Raw genomic sequence first — 20,089 nt, 5'->3', positions numbered from 1 at the left:
TGCAATATTGCAGTTATCATACATGCATTATTAAGTTTACATGCTTTGTCAAGTAAAATCACCATTATTTCTATTGTGCTTTATACAATACAGATTGTTTTTAAGCAGATTTACAGTGATAACAGGAAATTATGATTCAATAACGCAGTTAAGTTCTTTAATGCAGCTTTAAAAAGGCAATAGTGTCATTGTCCAGCTGAAATCAGTTCAGTGCTTCGCTTTGGTTAAATAACTGTAAAGTGAATCAATTATGAAGCCACCAAGTGTTCAATTATTATTCTCGGTTACTACGTGTGGAGGATTTGACCCAGTAATTAACAGAATTTAGTTGTAGGAAAGTACTAATCTTCCAATTTTTATATCACCTATGCATTCTGTTAGTTTTGTGAACTGGTAAGTTTCGTCAAGCTGCAAAGAAGTGTAGGGCTATCATCAGCATTTGAGTGAAAACTAACGTCATGTTTTCTAATGATATCTCCCAAGGGTAGCATGTACAGGGTGAAAAGCAACGGTCCCAGTACTGAGCCTTGAGGTACTCCAGTCCATACTGAACTTGTGATCGATATGACATCTCTTCATTTACTGCTACGAATTGATGACGGTCAGATGAGTACAATTTGAGCCATGCCAATGCAATTCCACTAATGCCAAACATAATTTAGATTGCATATTTTTCTTAATGATGCCAATCATAATTTTTCTTTCATTTAAATATGATAAATTGTGGAATATTGCAGTAATCATAAAAAAATATTATATAAAATCATCTTTTTGCTCTGGTTAATGGTTGATTGAATTTCTGGAATGATTTATGTTTAATGTCCTTCATAGCGTCCACAGTCGCACAAACAGCTCTGGTTCAGACTGGTCTGCCATGTGGAAAAGGGTGCGGTTTGTGCCATCGCCTTGAGCATCGCCACAACATTGGAAAAATATATTCACACAGCTCTGGAATAAACATAATGCTGTCCTTTTTTTAGAGAATGTTTGTAGCTTGTCCTGAAATAACATCAAGCAAGTGAGGCATTAATATTGTTTAAAATAATAATTAAGAATATGGTAAATGGCCAAATAATTTTTTTTTCTTAAGTACAGTGATTAGAGGACGTTGAATTCTTGGGAAAATCATTCCAGTTTGTTATTTCCTGGAATTTTGATCCAATCATGTTATAGGCAAAACAACGTGGCATTTGCCAAACACATCAAAGTTAAAACTGCACATTTTGTCTCCACAGTGAATTCATCAAAACCCCGAAGACGGAAAAGATCCATCAAGGTTGGACAACAGAAACTGTGACATCATCACCATGTATTAAAACATGATGTCCCCACCCACAGCAGATGTAACGCTTATGTATTTCTCAAGCTGGGGTGTCGGTTATGCGTAAGACCTGCTTGAATGTACATTCATGAATCCTCTTTTAACCTTCGTCTTACCAGCCTCACCTCAAACCGCCAGCTTGTTTTACTGGATCTCTTAACTATTGCAGAGGCTGTTAGAATAATAATAACATCCATATCATTGTTTAGCATGTCAAACGTATCAGATGATTTTATGCCTCTGTTAAGATTGCCCAGTCAAGGATGACGCTAATAAACAATCTTGTTTATCGCAGAGATATTTCTGAATCCAAAATGTCTCAAGGACTACAAAAGATAATCATGAATGTTTAGGCTGTTGGACCTGCAAGTAAAGTAAAACATTCAACATTTTCAAACTGTATTTGGGTTAAGTTGATCTTATTTTCTCCAAATCTGCCAACCATCTTATCCACGAAGATACAATATATGATTTATGACGGAGTGATAATTCTCTAGGTGAAAAATCCTAGACATTAAAAGCGCATGTATGGGCTTGTTTTAATGATATCTTGCAAAACCTTTACCAGATGTGAACCGCAGTAGCTACTGCTATCAAAGAAAAACAAAGCATTTAATAAAATGAAATATAAATGAGACAATGCATTTGTGTGGTATAATAACAACAACAACAGCACACCATAGATGAAAGTACTGCATTAACATTATTAGACTAGATGGGAACAATATATGTAGCCTGAATGTACTGTATAATGCAGTATAAAGTGAATTCACAGTGTATTGTTAGGCATGTTTTAACATTAATTCCTTTATTATCTGTTACTATTTTACATTTATTCCTTCATTATGTGTTACTAATTTATTTACATTTTATTGTGTTCATTAATGTATTCGTATGTGATTGAATACGAAAATTAATCATTAATAAAAAATAAAAAATACAACAACATGCTTTAGGTAGTAGGCTAACCATGTTTTTTTTTTTTTTAATTGTTGTAAAACCATGGTTAATTTTAGTTGAATAAAATGGTTTACAATAGTTGAACCATGGTATTTGTATACAAATTGTAGTCAATCCGCCAAAAAAAAAAAAACATGATTACTTACACTTTTACAAAAAAACATGGTTAATTTTCGTTACTATATCATTAGTCTGCTGGTAGTTCCCATTTATTTGCTAGGCTAGTCACTCCTGTCCTAACCAACTTGGCAGAAAGGAAAATAGAAATAGGCCTATTATTATTCCAGTAGCAAATTATAGTACTGATTATTAATATAGCCTACTAGAGTAACTGAAAAAGCTAGTCACTAAGATAACTAGTAGGCTAATAAAAAGTAAAAGTTAGTTTTATTGGATAATGTTTGCCACAGAGGGTCAAAACCACGACCTATGTTCTGTTCCATTCAGAAACGCGCCTTTTTCAAGTTTATAGTTTATTGATATTATTTGAATGAGTAGGTCGTTTATTGTTGTTTTACAAGAACTATAACGAATATAGAAGTATTTATGCGGATTTACGTTGTACTGAATGAGGGCAGGGTTTGATTTCGTCACGAACACGACGGCGGGCGTATGTTATAAGCACTTTAGGAGTGTAATTTGAACACATTATTTGTTTTCCTTCAGACAGACTCCTTCTTTTCGTCTGCAGAAATCCGTGAATATGGCGACTGTTTGGAGGATTATACTCGTACTTGTGTTTGCGCAGTTTGTAGGTGAGTAGCCTACCTTTTAAATACAAGGTTACATTAAATGTAACAAAACTAGATCATTATAATCAACAACTTTAAGCACTCAACGTGGCACGTTGTGTCATCACTCGACGTATAACTTTTATTGACACAATGATCCGCTATTCCAACCACTTTATTATATATATTTTCCAGATATTATGTGTGTGAGATTATGGCTATTCAGTTTAATGGCTGAATGTATTTAAACAACTTTATTTGTCTAGTATGATGGACACCTGTCAGATCAGTAAGCTGGCTCATCTGATTAAAAAACAAAAACAATATAATGTAAACAGTTTTATCAATATTCAAGGAAGATTCTGTAGTTTCATAAATAGGCATAAACATAAAGTTAAACATGAGGTCATATAAGCCACAGCTACAAGTTTTGTTCTGAGGTATTTTATTTTCTTGTGCATAACGTTTTTGTTTTCCCATAACGTTTAAAATAGATTTGCTGCCATCTAGAGTCATGCATTGCATGATATCTTCCAGTTGTAGGTCATTAGTTCACAACATTTTCACTCAAATCCCTTTACTCAGACTATCAGTAGGATTAACTTCATGTTGATTAAGTTGCAGTGTTATTTTCAGTATGGTTGCCAAAATGCATAACTAATAAAAGCTGCATTACCTAATCATATGAAAAGCATTTTTTCATTTCTATAATTTTTGTGCTTTTCAGTGTCCATTTCACGGGTTCAAACACCTAATAAATGTGGTGAACCAACCAAATATCTGGACAAGCAGCTGGACTTCAAATATCTTAACAAAGTACAGTTCAATGACCAGGAAAAGGTGGCTTATAGATGTGTTCGGGGTTATTCACAATCAGATGGAAGTCGAATATCATACTGTAAGAAAGGACACTGGACAGCCTTGACCATGAAATGCCAAAGTAAGATGAATCTGTTTATCTATGTCTCTAAAATATCTCTCATTCATTCATTGCACTCCACCTTTTCATATTTTCTCATTTATTCTCACAGAGAGAAAGTGCAATGCGCTGGGTGACATAGAGAATGGCCAATACAGTCGAGATGGACAATCGTTCGGTGATAAAGCCATTGCTATGTGCAATCCAGGGTACTGAAAGCTTATTTTGATTCTTAAAGGTGCTCTAAGCGATGTTCGGTGACGTCACTTCTTGTTGACGTTCAAAGTATTGTCAAACAAAATGGAGGCTAGCTCGACCCTCCCTCCTCCTCATCCCGTCCCCTCCCCCTCGCTTCCGTGCTTCCTGAAACAGTCATGAACACGCATTTCTTAAATGTGTGTGTCGGCCATATCAAAATTCAAGAGAATATAATTCTAACGTTAGTCGTTGTCTAGGACATCTCTCCTCTAGCTAACTTCCCTCTTCATGCTTCTCTCTCCTCCACTCCCCACACCCCCCTTCATGTGCACACGCACTAACCCCCCAAACCCCACCCCCAGATCATTCTTGTCGGTTATTGGCTGGAACACTGTTTGTTATGTTTCGTGGTCCAGGCTGGGCCAGTTTTTTTTTTTTTTGCCGTTTGTGGAGCCTGGGCTGTCTACAGAGACCGCGTTTCTTTACAGTGTGTTCAGGGGACAGGCAGCTAGCGGATAGTGAGGAGATGTTTGCTGGATGTGTGCTGAATGTTTCGGCCTAAAAAACGTGTGACATCTCTTAGAGCAACTTTATTGTCTGAAGTCCATAATAAAACATGGTTATATGAGAATAAATAGAGCAGTTAGAATAGAGCAGTCTATTTATTCATTTATTTATTTATTTGAGGACAGTTTAAATGAGTTAAAAATGTATATTTTCACATGAAAGGTCTGTTAAATAAATTTTTCTCAACTTTGCTCTAGGTCTCCCTTTATTAAATGGTTTATTATCCAGCCAGGCTAATAATATTTCCCTTTCATGATGTTTTATGTCTTTTTTTTCTGTTATTAATATACTTGTTTTCTCATGCAGATATGTTTTGAGAGGAGAAAGAGTCCGTATATGTCAGGAAAATGGTTGGAACGGGACAGACCCCATCTGTGAAGGTGATTTTAACCCTTTGTCATGTTAAAATCACCTCAACCCTTCAATTTATATACATCAATTACAATACTTAATACACACACTCATAAAATGCAATTATGTCTTCTAAAAACCATAAGCATGATGCAGTAGCGTTTCACCAGACCTTTACAGTGCATTAGGTGTAAGAGGATTGTATGGCAGTAAATCCGCTTTGATCTATTGAGTTTGACTCAAATCAGAGGTGGGTTTTCCAAGATTTGGGCTCTGCAGTTTATTATCGTCCTCTAGTGGTGTTTTACGGTGGCCCAGTAGTGCACAACACAACGAAATGTAAAAAGCAAACATAAGTTCACAACACAACGGAAACAAGCCACAACACAACGGAAAATCCACAACACAACGAAATAAAGCCACAACACAACGGAAATAAGCCACAACACAACGGAAAATCCAGAACACAACGAAATAAAGCCACAACACAACGGAAATGCTCCCGACCACTAGAGGGCTCTCGGAGCCCAGTAAAGTTAGTTTTCCAAGCCATTGTTCATTAGAGAGTCAGCAGTCTATAAAAATATATCAACACCACGATTAGTTTTAACAGTATGTAGCTAACGATTGTTTATCGACATTTATTAATTCAAAATCACCTACGTGTATTATAGCTGCATATTTATACTCTAGAATGCTTTGACGCGCTACCACAGCGCATGATCCCTCAGGGAACGTCTGCCAATTCATCCAAGTTGTTAAAATGTATCATTTGTTTTAATTAAAATTACTTTTAACATTCAAAAACAGACATGTTCAAAATCCAAAGCTTGATTGTATTTGATAGTAGACTGACATAATATGACTTTTATAATGACTTAATAATGACTTTTTTCCAATACCCTTCATGTATTTACAGCAGGGGTCACCAAACTTTTTTCTCTGGGGGCCACATTATCGTTCCTGACTGTGATGGGGGGCCGGGGCCGGGGCCGGGTCAGCTATATAACAGAATCGTATGACCCAGACCAAAATGACCACCAGCAGGCCTCATTGTGTAGTAGAGATTACTAGCCTGGCACAGCCATCCCCACTTTGTGTATATTCACACTACTATATCAACACTTGATTCCTGGCACATATTTGTGTATCTTTACTAGTGGTTTGCAAAAGTTGTAATCGAGTCTTCACACTTTGTTTTATTTAAAGTTATTCTTCACAAATATTCGTTGGTCCACTGTTCTTTGAAAACTCTGCACTCTCTTTTAGGGGTGGAACGGTACACAGAAGTCACGGTTCGGTTCATACCTCGGTTCAGACATCACGGTTGGGTACAGTAAAGGGAAAAGCAAAACAAAAATGCAGAAGGCTTGTGCATGTCTCAGGCTGGACCACCAAAAGAAAAATAAATGTCTTAAGCCTTGGATTTTTTTTTTTTTAAAATAAGTTTTATTAATAAAGTAAAGGCATAGAACCAGTTTATTTGTAGTGCACTGACAATAGTTTTATATAATTAGTTCATTAATTCAATTAATAAAAATACCTTGATATGTTTGGTAATTGTAGCTACCTGAATTAATTGAAAATTAATCTTCTACATTTCAGATTAATATATTTGTTTTCTTTAAAAATGTAATTAACAGTAACTTAAACACTTTGCAGTTTGAATGATGTCCTGCATAAACTAAATGACGGAGTATGTTTTTATGTTTCCACTGTTCGATCGCGGCCGCGCCACACACACACGCACGCACGCACGCACGCCCACACACACACACACACACACACACACACACACAAATATAAGTAAACACTTTACGACTTTCCGATCGCGCCCACACCTCTCTCTCAACATATTCCAGCATTGCAATCTTTACACCGCAGCCTGCTTCAGAGCTTCAGAGCTAAGGCGGAGCTACAGATTAGGTGTCCCTAAGAATCTGCGTATCTAACAGTAGTTCCGCATTACATTAATTAAATTGCACGCAAGTTTTATTTATTTTTATACCGTGTATTCTCCGTGTAAATGTATGCACCAAACTGTGACGCCCGTACCATGACGTACCGTCCATGACGACTTTTGGGGATTGCCTCATAGGGCCGGTTCAAGTAGTGGGGGGCAGAGAGGCTGGGGGGCCAGTCAAAGGGGGGTGGCGGGCCTGAGTCGGCCCGCGGGCCTTAGTTTGGTGACCCCTGATTTACAGTAATTAACAATTATTTTTTTTAGGAAATTTCTGTAATAGTTTTTTTTTTCTTTTATCATGTTAGTGACCAGACTGACTAATTATAGGTGGAATTGTGCCAATTCCTTCCTATTTCACCAAATGGTTTTTATTTTTATTTATCAAATCATATTATAATAAATAAATCATATTTAACCACTTGGTGGAATTGCCAGACGTGCCCTGCGCTGTCGTAGCGCGTCCAAGCATTCTCGAGTATAAATCAAATACGCAGCTATAATTCATGTAGGTTATTTTTAAGTAATATTTTATGTTGATATACACTGTTAAAACTAATCGTGGTATTGATATATTAAGACTGCTGACTCTATAGAACAATGGCTTGGAAAACTAACTTTACTGGGCTCCGAGAGCCCTCTAGTGGTCGGGAGCATTTCCGTTGTGTTGTGGCTTATTTCCGTTGTGTTGTGGATTTTCCGTTGTGTTGTGGCTTATTTCCGTTGTGTTGTGGCTTTATTTCGTTGTGTTGTGGATTTTCCGTTGTGTTGTGGCTTAATTTCGTTGTGTTGTGAACTTATGTTTGCTTTTTACATTTCGTTGTGTTGTGCACTACTGGTCCACCGTAGTGTTTACTGGTAATTCATCATCAGAAGCTTTTGGGGAAACACGTCAAGTTTTTGTCTTTTTGTCCGTTCAAAGAACTATGACACTGGCACAAAGCAAAGTCAATGTTCACACTCCAGCTGAACTAAATTCTCACTTCACCTATTAATATGGGAAAAATAACAAGCTCAAAGATGCCTATAATAAGTGGACATGGCAACGCTGCAAATGCGCGCTTTATAAACATAAACAAAAACACAGCAGAGCGAGAACCGAGCGCAACAGTCAAACATGTTCAAACACATGTTTACATAGAAAAATTATGTAAAAGTAGCACAATGGAATGGACAAAAACCTTAAGGTTTAGCCAACAAAATTAACATGGTTATACCCCGCTCTCACACACACACACACACACACACACACACACAGTAGCCTGTATTACTCGCATATCCTGTGATAGCACAAAGAAATGCGCAGCCATTTGCATTTATACTTTGCTAAATGAATGTTTACTAACAGCTGTAAGCCGTTTAATCGATTATAAGCTACTCAAGGAGCTCTACGGTGATTGATCGCGTTTGTGTCGGAGACTCCTTGTCTAATGGCTATGGAAGAGAATTTATGTCTGGCAAAAATGCAATCATTACATAGGAACGATGATCCAGATGCAGTTACATGAAATTAGTTTTATGTGTACCATTCCACATCCGTTTTAAGGCAGCCTATTACACGATCACACTTTGCATGTTAATTGATTTTCTCTAGATTTGAAGCAGGAATTAATTCATTATTTTTTGCCACCCCTATAAAATCACTGGGTCTTAATTGGCCACCCCTGGAAAAAAAGTTCTGGCTACGCCCCTGCCTGGTTTAGTGTCAAAGATCATCTGTTCAGCGCCTGTTGTGGCAAACCGATGGATTTATCCCGGAGAGAGGACACAGTACACACCCCAAGACACCGTAACCATCACCTGCAGTGAGGGATTCGATCTGATTGGCTCATCAGCGGTCACATGTGGACCAGATGGCCAATGGCTGAACTTGCCTGAGTGTCACCCTAAAGGTAATTAAGGCTGTTTTCACACTTGGGCTGCATCCAAAATCACATACTTCAGTACTATATAGAAGGCAAAGACAGTATGTGACAAAATAATTCACAGTACTCACTGTGATTGTGAAGTGCGCATATGATGGACACTTTACTATCCCATGAGGCCACGGGAGAGCATTTGTGAATGGCTCTAAAGTGACGCACATGTGAATGTAGGATGTAATGACAACATGGTGGATGTAGTATGTTCAGATTAAATTCATAATATATAGAACATACTTTTTTAGCATGAAGTTATTCATTATTTAAAATAAGTCCCTACTCAAGAGAGTATGCGATTTCAGATGCAGCGCTGGTTTGAATACGTGATCTGTTTGTTTCATTTCAAGAGATACGAAGAATGCTTTCTGCTCACTAAAGATAGTTTCTTGCTCTAAACTCAGTTTAACATCAGAAAGATGTTAGACTCCTACATTGGGTAGATGTTCAATTTTGGTGAAATCAGGTTATTGTCAAAACCCAACATTGGCTTGATGTCAGCCTCCAACATTGGATAGACATTGAATTTTGGTTGGAAAAGATCATTTTATAGTCTTGGTGATTTTTTTGTGTGCCAAAAATAATATGTTTACATTCCTCATGACCATTTTCAACCCTTTCTCTGACCTTTTGAATGGTCTGTTTTATTTGACGCTGCTCCTTTAAGAAACTCCCGTTCACATGTGAAATGAAAATGTTTTTGCAACTTTGCTTTAATAAATGCTCTTTTATTCCTGTTATCTTCAAACATTAAGGAACATTTGATTTGACCTGTTTAAATGTGTTGTATAAATAATATTCACTTCAGTCTTTCTCCTTGTTTTTCCTTCATCTCAAAGGTCAGTTCTCAAAAGTTTTATTATCAAGAGGTTTTGTTCTCAAAACATGTCCCACTCCTGAAATGGGAAAAAGTGGTTCAGTGGAAGAGCCGAAGTCTGTTTACGTGCCGGGAGACTCCGTATCCGTCACCTGCAATGAGGGATTCAACGGATCTGGAGTTTTCATGTGTAACACCAGCGCCAAATGGTTCCCACATGAGCCGAAGTGTCAAAGTAAGCACAGATGATGTTTTGGAATTTTTTTATTGCATTTAATACTGTGAATAAAGTAATTTTATCCTGATAACATTAGCTCTTTCAAAATTGCATCCTGATAAAGAAGAACATGTATCTAAATGTAAGCTGGTAAACAAATATACATTTTAAAACCTTGCATGTCAAATGTAGCCATTGGATAAAAATGTGTCTGCTAAATGCATAAATATGAATGCAAATTGTTCTTCACTACAAATAAAAGCATTAAGAGTATTTTTACCCTTGTTTATTATCAGTGATCCGCTGTTCAGCACCTACTGTGGCAAACGGAAGGATACAAGGATCTAGTGTTCTGTACAAATCCACAGTGGACGTCAGCTGCAGTGAGGGCTTTGATCTGATTGGCTCACCACAGGTCACATGTGGGCCAGACGGCCAATGGCAGGGCTTGCCTGAGTGTCGCCCTAAAAGGATTTCAGCTACTGGTTGGTGCATTAATGTGTTGAAACCATAAAAAAGTTTCAAACAGTAGTATGCTTTGTAGTCACATGACCTCAAAACCCTGACAAGGTGATCAGGACCCTGACTTATATCACACTGAAGGGGTTTATTACGACCTTATGTTCATTATCTTGCTTATTACACGTCTACTTTCCACATGAGTTAATAAGACATAATATTAATTTAAATTGAAATATTTTATTAGCTCATTAAATGCGAAATTTCTAGCAGCTTTGAGCCTTAGAAGACAAACAAGTTCAAACAAGAAGGACGTTTAAGTGATAACTTATCATTATGCAGTGTTGCAATCTTGGAATAACTGACCTTGGAATGTCGCGACTGACTGATATTATATTCTTTGATAAATAGAAGGTTAAATTACATAGAGGGACATTTTTGTAACATTATAAATGTGTTTACTGTCACGTTTGATAAATGAATGCTTCCTTGCTAAAAGATCTGAAGGATCATGTGACAGTAATCGCTACTGCAAATTCAGCTTTGCATCACAGGAAAGAATTAAATTTCAAATTATATTAAAACAGAAAAAAATTATTTTAACTTGAAATTGTCACAATATTACTGTTTTTACTGTATGTTGAGAAAATTAATGCAGCCTTGGTGAGCAAAAAAAATCTTTAATTACTTTTGACTGGGTAGTGAACAATAATTTCCCCCCACATTTTTTTTTAAATATGAGAAATACAATAGATTAAAAAAAAAAAAAAAAAAAAAAAAATATATATATATATATATATATATATATATATATATATATATTGTATAAAATGGTCTATTGTATTTCTTATATTTAAAAAAAAAATGTGGGGGGAAATTATTATTCACTTCATTCACCCTTGAAATGGAAGTTGAGTGTGTTGCATTATGGGATACTTACTGTATCTCATGCAGTGTGCTTGTACTTCCCATTAGATCAAATGTAGTACCCCAGCAAACACATTTACGTTGTGGCAACGTCTCTGGCACGTTGCATTTCTTATATGGCAACGTCGCTGTCTACGTGCTCGCAACATTGTAACAACGTAGAATTGTAAGACGTGACAGGGCTGTAGCAACGTTGTTGCGCGACATTCAGCAACTGAGAGACGACGTTCTGACAATATGTTTATATGGTGTATTTTGTTAGATAATAATATACTTTTTATCGTTTATTGTTTATCTATATTATTATTTAATGGGGATATTAACACCTGCAAGTGTAGCCTACACTTTGAAGAGTAAAAATGACAGAAGGTTTCGTTAATTCAACTTTATTAAAGCATATAATCAAATTGCACTTCCAAGTCATGCATTTGTGAAAAAAAGAAAGAAAATAAATAAACTAATATACAAATTTATTTTAAGTAGCCTATAATAAATAAAACATAAAAAGCAAAGGCAGATCAGAACATTTGAACAAATCCGGGTCTGTATGGCGGACAGTAGCCGAAAGCCGGTGTCACCGGGGAAACATCCACAAATCCAGAGGAGCAAAGAAACGAATGAGACTAAATAGCAGAAAAATCAAACGAAAATCTAAACAGTGCGAGCAATGCTACATTAATCACATTAATAAAAGTTGTAGGTTGTGTTTGATAGCTGAGGTAGGCTAAACGCAATACTCACGTATCCTTGCTAGATGATGAATGAGAACTCAATGAGCCCAGCAACAGGTGGTTGGAATTTAATGCTGATTTTCCCGCTTCAGGGCAGTGACGAGTACATTATGTAGTCCAGTGGTTTTCAAGACACCGTTGGCACAACCTTAAGCAATGGCCCTGAACGATGGTTTAATGTCAACATTGTGACAACGCTGTAACAACCTACACTACACAACGTAGTTATAGCAACCTTTTGGCCATGTTGTTAAAACGTTGTTAGAAGGTTGGCTACGTTGTGCCAACGTTCTGTGTTTGCTGGGACATTATCCAGGAATTCAGTCTGCACTATATACTGCAAAAATAGTTTAAGTTGTATGTGTCACGGGTGGTTATATAGAAGTAGCCTGGGTCAAATGACAGGCACAGGGAAAACATAACCAAAACACAGTATACGTTACATGTTAGTTTTCCATTCCAGATTCAGGTTATGTTTACTAGTGTTTCCTTCTTTTTAAAGACCGACTTTCTTTAGTATTGTCTCTGTTGTTGAGATCAGTGAATAATATGGATAAGATTCAGTGCTTAAAACTCATTTCCCACAGGTAAATGTGGCCCAGCTCCGTCACCCCCCAATGCGGAGCTCAGAGACGGGTCCTCCGCGCTGAGAGAGTACCCGTCTGGCGCTCGCATCCGTTACCGATGCGGTTTGGGATACCGGCGGGCCAGAGGGATCGACAGTATACGCTGTCAAGCTGGCCAGTGGACACCGCTGCGGATCCGATGTGAACGTATGTTTTAAAGTCAACATTTTAACATTTGCTCCCACTTATTAGTTTGAAGGATCTAAGGATTCTTATTTGCTGTGTTAGTGTGTGTGTGTGTGTGTGTGTGTGTGTGTGTGTGTGTGTGTGTGTGTGTGTGTGTGTGTGTGTGTGTGTGTGTGTGTGTGTGATTGGTAGATTTAGGGATCGGGTTAGTGTGTGTGTGTGATTGGTAGATTTATGGGTTTGGTTAGTGTGTGTGTGTGTGTGTGTGTGTGTGTGTGTGTGTGTGTGTGTGTGTGTGTGTGTGTATGTGTGTGATTGGTAGGTTTAGGGATCGGGTTAGTGTGCGTGTGTTTGTGATGAGTAGGTTTAGGGGTCAGGTTTGTGTGTGTGTGTGTGAGATGGATAGGTTTAGGGGTTAGGTTAGTGTGTGTGACAGATTGGTAGGTTTAGGGGTCGGGTTAGTGTGTGTGTGTGTGTGTGTAATGGGAAGGTTTAGGGGTCGAGTTAGTGTGTGTGTGTGTGTGTGTGTGTGTGTGTGTGTGTGTGTAATGGGAAGGTTTATGGATCCGGTTAGTGTGTGTGTATGTGTGATGGGTAGGTTTAGGGGTTGGGTTAGTGTGTGTGTGTGTGTGTGTGTGTGTGTGTGAGAGAGAGAGATTGGTAGATTTAGGGATCGGGTTAGTGTGTGTGTGTGTGTGTGTGTGTGTGTGTGTGTGTGTGTGTGTGTGATTGGTGGATTTAGGGGTTTGGTTAGTGTGTGTGTGTGTGTGTGTGTGTGTGTGTGTGTGTGTGTGTGTGTGTGTGTTTGTGATTGGTAGGTTTAGGGATCGGGTTAGTGTGTGTGTGAGATTGGTAGGTTTATGGGTCGGGTTAGTGTGTGTGTGTTTGTGATGAGTAGGTTTAGGAGTCGGGTTTGTGTGGGTGTGTGTGTGTGTGATGGGTAGGTTTAGGGGTTAGGTTAGTGTGTGTGTGCGCGTGTGTGTGTGTGTGTGTGTGTGTGTGTGTGTGTGTGTAATGGGTAGGTTTAGGGGTCGGGTTAGTGTGTGTGTGTGTGATGGGTAGGTTTAGGGGTCGGGTTAGTGTGTGTGTGTGATGAGTAGGTTTAGTGTGTGTGTGTGTGTGTGTGTGTGTGTGTGTGTGTGTGTGTGTGTGTGTGTGTGTGTGTGTGTGTGTGCGATTGTGTGGGGGTGTGTGTGTGTGTGTGTGTGTGTGTGATGAGTAGGTTTAGTGTGTTTGTGTGTGTGTGTGTGTGTGTGATGGGTAGGTTTAGGGGTTAGGTTAGTGTGTGTCTGTGTGTGTGTGTGTGTGTGTGTGTGTGACAGATTGGTAGGTTTAGGGGTCGGGTTAGTGTGTGTGTGTGTGTATGTGTGATGGGTAGGTTTAGGGGTTGGGTTAGTGTGTGTGTGTGTGTGTGTGTGTGTGTGTGTGTGTGTGTGTGTGTGTGTGTGTGTGAAGTTTCAGGAGAGCAGCCGTACATTTCCTGTAGAGTAACCGTACACCTGCTTTCTGCTTTCATAACCAGAGATATTTAATAAGAGGCAGTTAATGATCGTTTTGGATACCAGACTGATATCACATTCTTGACTTTCCTGATGTGTTAAAATGATCTAAAAATATGTTTGTATCAAAAGGGAAAAAATGCGGATCTGCTGGAGAGATTTCTAATGGCCGATTTGAGTACACAGGAGTGTCATTCGGAGATTCAGCTAAAGCCATCTGTCAAGAAGGGTGATTATAATGCTTCCTTTTGAGTTTTGTTAAATTTACATGAGACACTACACCTGAACTAAATCAAGGGCTCTGCTCCAAAAGCTAGTAAACTGCCAAAATACGCAGCATTATGTAAAGAGGTAGGTGTCTATGGCACATTTGCATGTGACAATCCCAAAACTTAAAATAATTAATACGTATGAAAAGAATGACGCAAAAGAATTGTTGATTATATTTACAATTTTATTCAATACCAAAAAGCAAAACAAATCTATGTACAGTATGTTTATGCAATTGTAAGCATTGCTAAAGCCAAACTCAATCAGGGGCCGTTCACGTTTCGTCTTTTGCACGCTTATTATAATGTCGCAGCAAGATGAAGAAATCCCAACTTTTCAGAACTCCGCAATGTGACGAGAACCAACCAATCAGCTTCACCCTTTCCGTAAGAATGTTTTTTCCCTCTTCTCCATAAATAAATCTGGTCATTTTTGGTGCTGGTAATCCATTTAACCTTTGCTGAAACGTGTAGAACATTCCAGATCATTTAGATAGAAGACAGCGGCCTACACTCTGAAAAATAAACCTTCTTTATTTGCATTGATAATTCCATTAAGAACCTTTAACATTCATGGGATCTTTCCGTTCCACTAAAGGTTATTGATGATGGGAAAAGGTTCTTTAGATTATTTAAATATTTGGGGAACCAAAAATGGTTCTTATATTATATCATTGAACAATTTCAGGCTCCCCAAAGACCCTTTCAGTGATCGGTTCGTAAAAGAACCTTTTGTGGAATGGAAATATTCGATGGGTGTTTGAGGTTCTTTATGGAACCATCTATGCCCAATCAAAAAGATGCTTTATAATAGTGAAGGCAGCTCACTAGTGTTTGGAGCAGAGCAACATTGTGGAACATTAGACATTCGTCCATCTTTGTTTCTTTTTCTTTTCCCTCTGTTCTCTCTCTTTAGGTATGAGCTGATTGGCCCACAGGCGCTGACCTGCCGGGATAAAGGCTGGGATGGAAGGATCCCTGTGTGCGAGCGTATGATGCTTTATGAGATTTTGGATTATTCTATAGCTTGATTTCATATCTGAATCTCGACTCAATGCTTTAAATAACGCAATGGACTACTTGCACAACTACTTCCGCGTTCTAGCTAGTCCATATCGGTAGTTTCAGAGCGTTCAGCGCACCGACATGCATGAGAATGCAGATTATCACTATGTTTTATAGCTGCCAATTGATTAAAACAATGAATAATGATCTATGTGTTAATTATCTTGAGCCTGCTGAAATGTTCCTATAAATATATATTTTCTTTCCAACTGTGCGTTCTGCTAAATATATTTATCCACTTAGCTGCAGCGGTCCTATATGCTCGTCTTCTCATTAACAGTTATTTTCTTTTTCTGACATTTCATACCTTTTGGGTTTATATTTTAAATGAAATTGCCTATTAAAAGGATTGCTTGTGTGCGCTGGTGTTTATTCCAGTCTTTTAAAACAGTTGAATGAATGCTCGCGAGGTGCCTGTAACGATGGCTAGGCTATTTAATCAATAACGCACACAGCGCTAGAGGAGAATGACAGTCAACTACTTTGAATATTATAGCATTTTGGGCATAAACATGTAAATAGTGAAAAGACTGACATTGAAAAATGATTAAAATATTTAATCCAAATAAATAAATGTTGGTGGTTCGTACTGATGTTATTGCTCTGTTCTCACACACTTCAGCGTCGCGGTCACTAGTTTAGACAAACACTGACGTATTTTTAACACCCGCTGCTTTCTCAGATCGGCTTGGGTTGGATTCAAAACCTCATGTTCTGATAAGTTTGGAAAATTCTGCACACAGTAAACATCAGAATATCCCTTCTCCTGTCAATGGAAATTGCCAAATTTTTTAATCTTATTGCGGACACTCATTTTGTTCAACTCATTGACCACAGTACACTGAAAGTAAACATAACCGGAAATAAGTGAGACGTACTATTTCCAAACGTGCAAGTGCTCCATTGCAAACCAAAAGATGCCATTTACTTTACATCTAAACAGGGTCAGCAACAGAACACAAGATTACAGTCGTTTTTGCACACTAAATTTATTCTGTTTATCCTTAGCCTTAAATTCCCTTTATTAGACAACACACTTTTAGCGTTGAAGGATCGAAGGGTTTTAAATAAACTGTAAGCAGTGTTCAATGTTTTTATATTTGTCATTTATGTAGTTGTCATTTGATTCAGCATTTATTCATATTATTATTATTTGCATTTTTTTTTACATAATTTATCATTTAATAATTGTATTATTATTCTTCATTTGTCATTGTTCTTGCAATGCTTGCTATTGTTGTTAAATCTCATGATCGTGTGGTTTAAAGAGATGTTTGTCTTCATGAGTTCGAGATAAGAGAATGTCTCCACTTCAAGGTTTATAATGTCACAGGACGATGTTGTGACGCAGTCGTTTTCCATTGTTTTCCCCTTGGTATAACAACACTTGTTGGAATCGTACGGGACAGAGGAAGTCAGAGTTTTGAGAAGTGTAACATCTAGATGAAGTCTGAGCATTGAAACTAAGATTATTCAATCAACTTTTGCTCTTTTTATTATCATCACTTCATCTCCTGCTTCTGCTCTTCTCTGGCTTTCTCAGTCAAACTCTCAGACTGATAGAAGGCTGTTAGAGTCTCGAGGTAGAAGACAAATCTCTGTTGACAGGGTTTAAACGGATATCTTTTGACAAGGGGTCGGATTTGATATTTCTGACGTGGGAATTCCATCCGATCAATCTGTGAATTGGACTAAGTGTCCAAATTAGTCCAATTCAATATCAACGTTGTTGCCAATAGCTATTTTTACAGAGGTAGAAGTTAAGAGAAACAGCCGCGGATGAATATTATTTCAGAATTAAATAAGAACGAATGTGATGTTTTCTTTAATGAATTCATCTAATTATATCGGTCGAGTGACGGCGTCTAACAGCTGCTTACACAGGAGAATCAAGATACTAAAAACAATAATGTACACTCATTAATGTGTTTATTCTTGATGCGAGCTTTTTTGATTCGTTTGAATGATTATGAACTCATATTAGAGTAGTAACCATGCAAAACCAAATTAATGTTGCATTAATTGGCACTGGCGTATGTATAATTACAATATGAAGTTACTATGACTGTTTTTTAAGTAAGCTACATGTAGGATTAAGTGATGTAACAAATTATTCGTGTCCAAATTCCTCGCTTCGTTTCGTTCACTCCTTGCTGATGTAGTGCACTCAACTGTCAATCATTATATAGGGTTTAGAGAACGAGTAAACAAGTGAGCGATTTCAGAGACAAACAAGTCAACAAGGGTCGATTCCTAGGGGCTTTTCATAATCTAGGATTGGATTGTCTCTCATCTCTGATGACAGTGTGTTAGGGTTAGGAATTAGGAATTAATATTCAGTGTTTGTGTGTTTTGCAGCGGTTCACTGTCCTCCACCCCCAGAGGTCCAGTATGCTGAGATCTCTGAGCCCATATATGACTCTGTTCCCTTCAGTCACGTGGTGTCCTATCACTGCCGTTCTGGCACTCTGATTGGTGCGAGAGAGCTTTACTGCACACAGAAGGGCACGTGGAGCGCCCCGCCTCCGGAGTGTAAAGGTAACTATTAAAAGGGATGCATGAAGTTGTGTATTTTATGATATTTTAGGTTTTCAGGTTGGGTAAGATGAACCAACCAAAGTTTCTAATAATTTTTTTGGCCATATATACAGGAAAAGTGCCCATATTATGCTATTTTAAAGATTCTTAGATTAGTTTTGGAGCCTCATAGAACAGGTTTACATGCATCAAAATGTTCAAGCACTTTCATTTTCTCATAGTATCCATTGCAGCATCAGCTCTTTTCTCAGTGTCCGAAACGGTTCGATAAAGGATTCAGTCTCTCTAAACTCCTCCTTTCTGCGAGCCTGCTCCCCTCTGATTGGTCAGATTGCCCGGTCTGTTGTGATTGGTCGGAAACCAAACGCTCCTTACCATATCTGAATTTCAGCTCTTCCTCAGCACTTGATACACAGTGATACGAACAGTAACGATGGCGTCGGGTTTACCGTATCTATCTCATCCTTTGGAAGTGCATCAAAGTGGATTTGCTTTCGCCGAGCAGAAAACAGCGTCTTCTCGAACATGAACAACACGAACCAAATTCTTCCAGTCTCAGCTACAACTACATAGCCTATAAATCTAGACGCACCCTAGCGGCAGTGAATTTTATTTTGCAGCCAGTGTCGTCTAGCAACTCTCCGTTGGCTTTCGAGCTGGAAAAACCAAACTCTAGTCAGGCCAATCACATCGTGTATAGAGTCGGTGGGCGGGGCTTAACATAATGACGGCAAAGTTGCGACGGTTCCGTGTGAATTCCCTGCGACTTGAAAACAAAGAAGATGGGTCTTCGGCTTTGGCCGCGACTCTGGAGGACTTGGAGTTAAGCTTTTCTTTGAGAAAAGAACAAAGAACGGCACTGAAGTCATTCTTAAAAAAGGAAGATGTGTTCAGAGTTTTTCCGATCGGATACGGCAAAAGTTGAATCTGTCAGCTAGCTCCGCTGGTGGGAAAACGCTCTGGTTGGTTGTAGCGCTGTCCTATTGCGTGCAGAGGGAATTTGAAAGACAACCGGTTCCCAGACCCAACATCTTGATGTGGGTCTGGCTTGTCAGGCTAACAACTACAGTGTTTGAGGGTCAAAGTTTACATAGTTCGCTGGCAGCCAATGAAGTCTGCAGGCTGGCATTATGCAAATTTGTTACAAACCTTCATGCAGGAAGTGAGACTGGAATTACTGACGACTCGTTTCAGGATGTTCGGAATCGCTTCTTTTTTTTGGGAGACAATAACTTCCGTTTATCGTGAATTTTGCTGAACACATATTTGTGAAATATTTCTGTGGCCCCTTTATTTGAATACATGAATTAACAGACTATTTCCTGTGCCTTTCAGACATTGTCTGTCCTCACCCACATGTGCCACGTGGATCAAGAATGAGTGGTTTCAGGACTGTCTATAAACTCGGGAACTCAGTGACAATCATCTGCAATCCCGGTTTGAGGCTTATTGGAGAGAGTTTCGTCACCTGTGGCCCGGACGGGAAGTGGAAACCAAAACTTCCACAATGTGAGCGATTGAACAGACAAATATTCAACTGAAAGTCACACACAATACAGCTGGCTGTCTCAGGCATAATAAAGCTCTTTTCTTATCACTCTATTTCATTAAAATGAGTAGAACACTATTTAATATTTACTCGAGAGTATTTATTGTCATAAAAGAACTATGATGACTAGATGAAACACTTTTTGGAAGTCATGACTTTTTATATATGAATTATGTTAATCTACAGCATTATGGATACTATTTTTATAGCTTGATTTCATGTTCTTTTCTTTTTTCTATTCAGTATAAATAAAAATGAGAAAACATTACATTTCTTAAAAAAGAAACGTTTGGTTATTTAATCAGCACAAAATGGGCATAAAGCAACAAATGTTATGATA

The 20,089-nt window shown here is 38.2% G+C and overlaps 1 protein-coding gene across 1 annotated transcript; it reads left to right on the top strand.

The window, feature by feature from the left end:
* Nucleotides 1-2,900: 2,900 nt before the first annotated feature.
* LOC308702951 (complement receptor type 1) lies at nt 2,901-20,019 on the top strand. Its single transcript, XM_081386141.1, has 12 exons — nt 2,901-3,036; nt 3,740-3,952; nt 4,044-4,140; nt 5,003-5,076; nt 8,684-8,899; nt 9,766-9,978; nt 10,257-10,445; nt 12,665-12,850; nt 14,461-14,557; nt 15,514-15,587; nt 18,021-18,200; nt 19,536-20,019. The coding sequence occupies exons 1-12, from the start codon at nt 2,985-2,987 to the stop codon at nt 19,739-19,741; spliced, it is 1,797 nt and encodes a 598-aa protein (XP_081242267.1). The 5' UTR covers nt 2,901-2,984; the 3' UTR covers nt 19,742-20,019.
* Nucleotides 20,020-20,089: the final 70 nt, after the last annotated feature.

The sequence above is a fragment of the Scardinius erythrophthalmus genome, assembly GCF_964197995.2.
Source record: "Scardinius erythrophthalmus genome assembly, chromosome: 15".
Classification (NCBI taxonomy): Eukaryota; Metazoa; Chordata; class Actinopteri; order Cypriniformes; family Leuciscidae; genus Scardinius; species Scardinius erythrophthalmus.
Note: the sequence above shows the minus strand (reverse complement) of the source record. Positions and strands in the feature narration are given on the sequence as shown.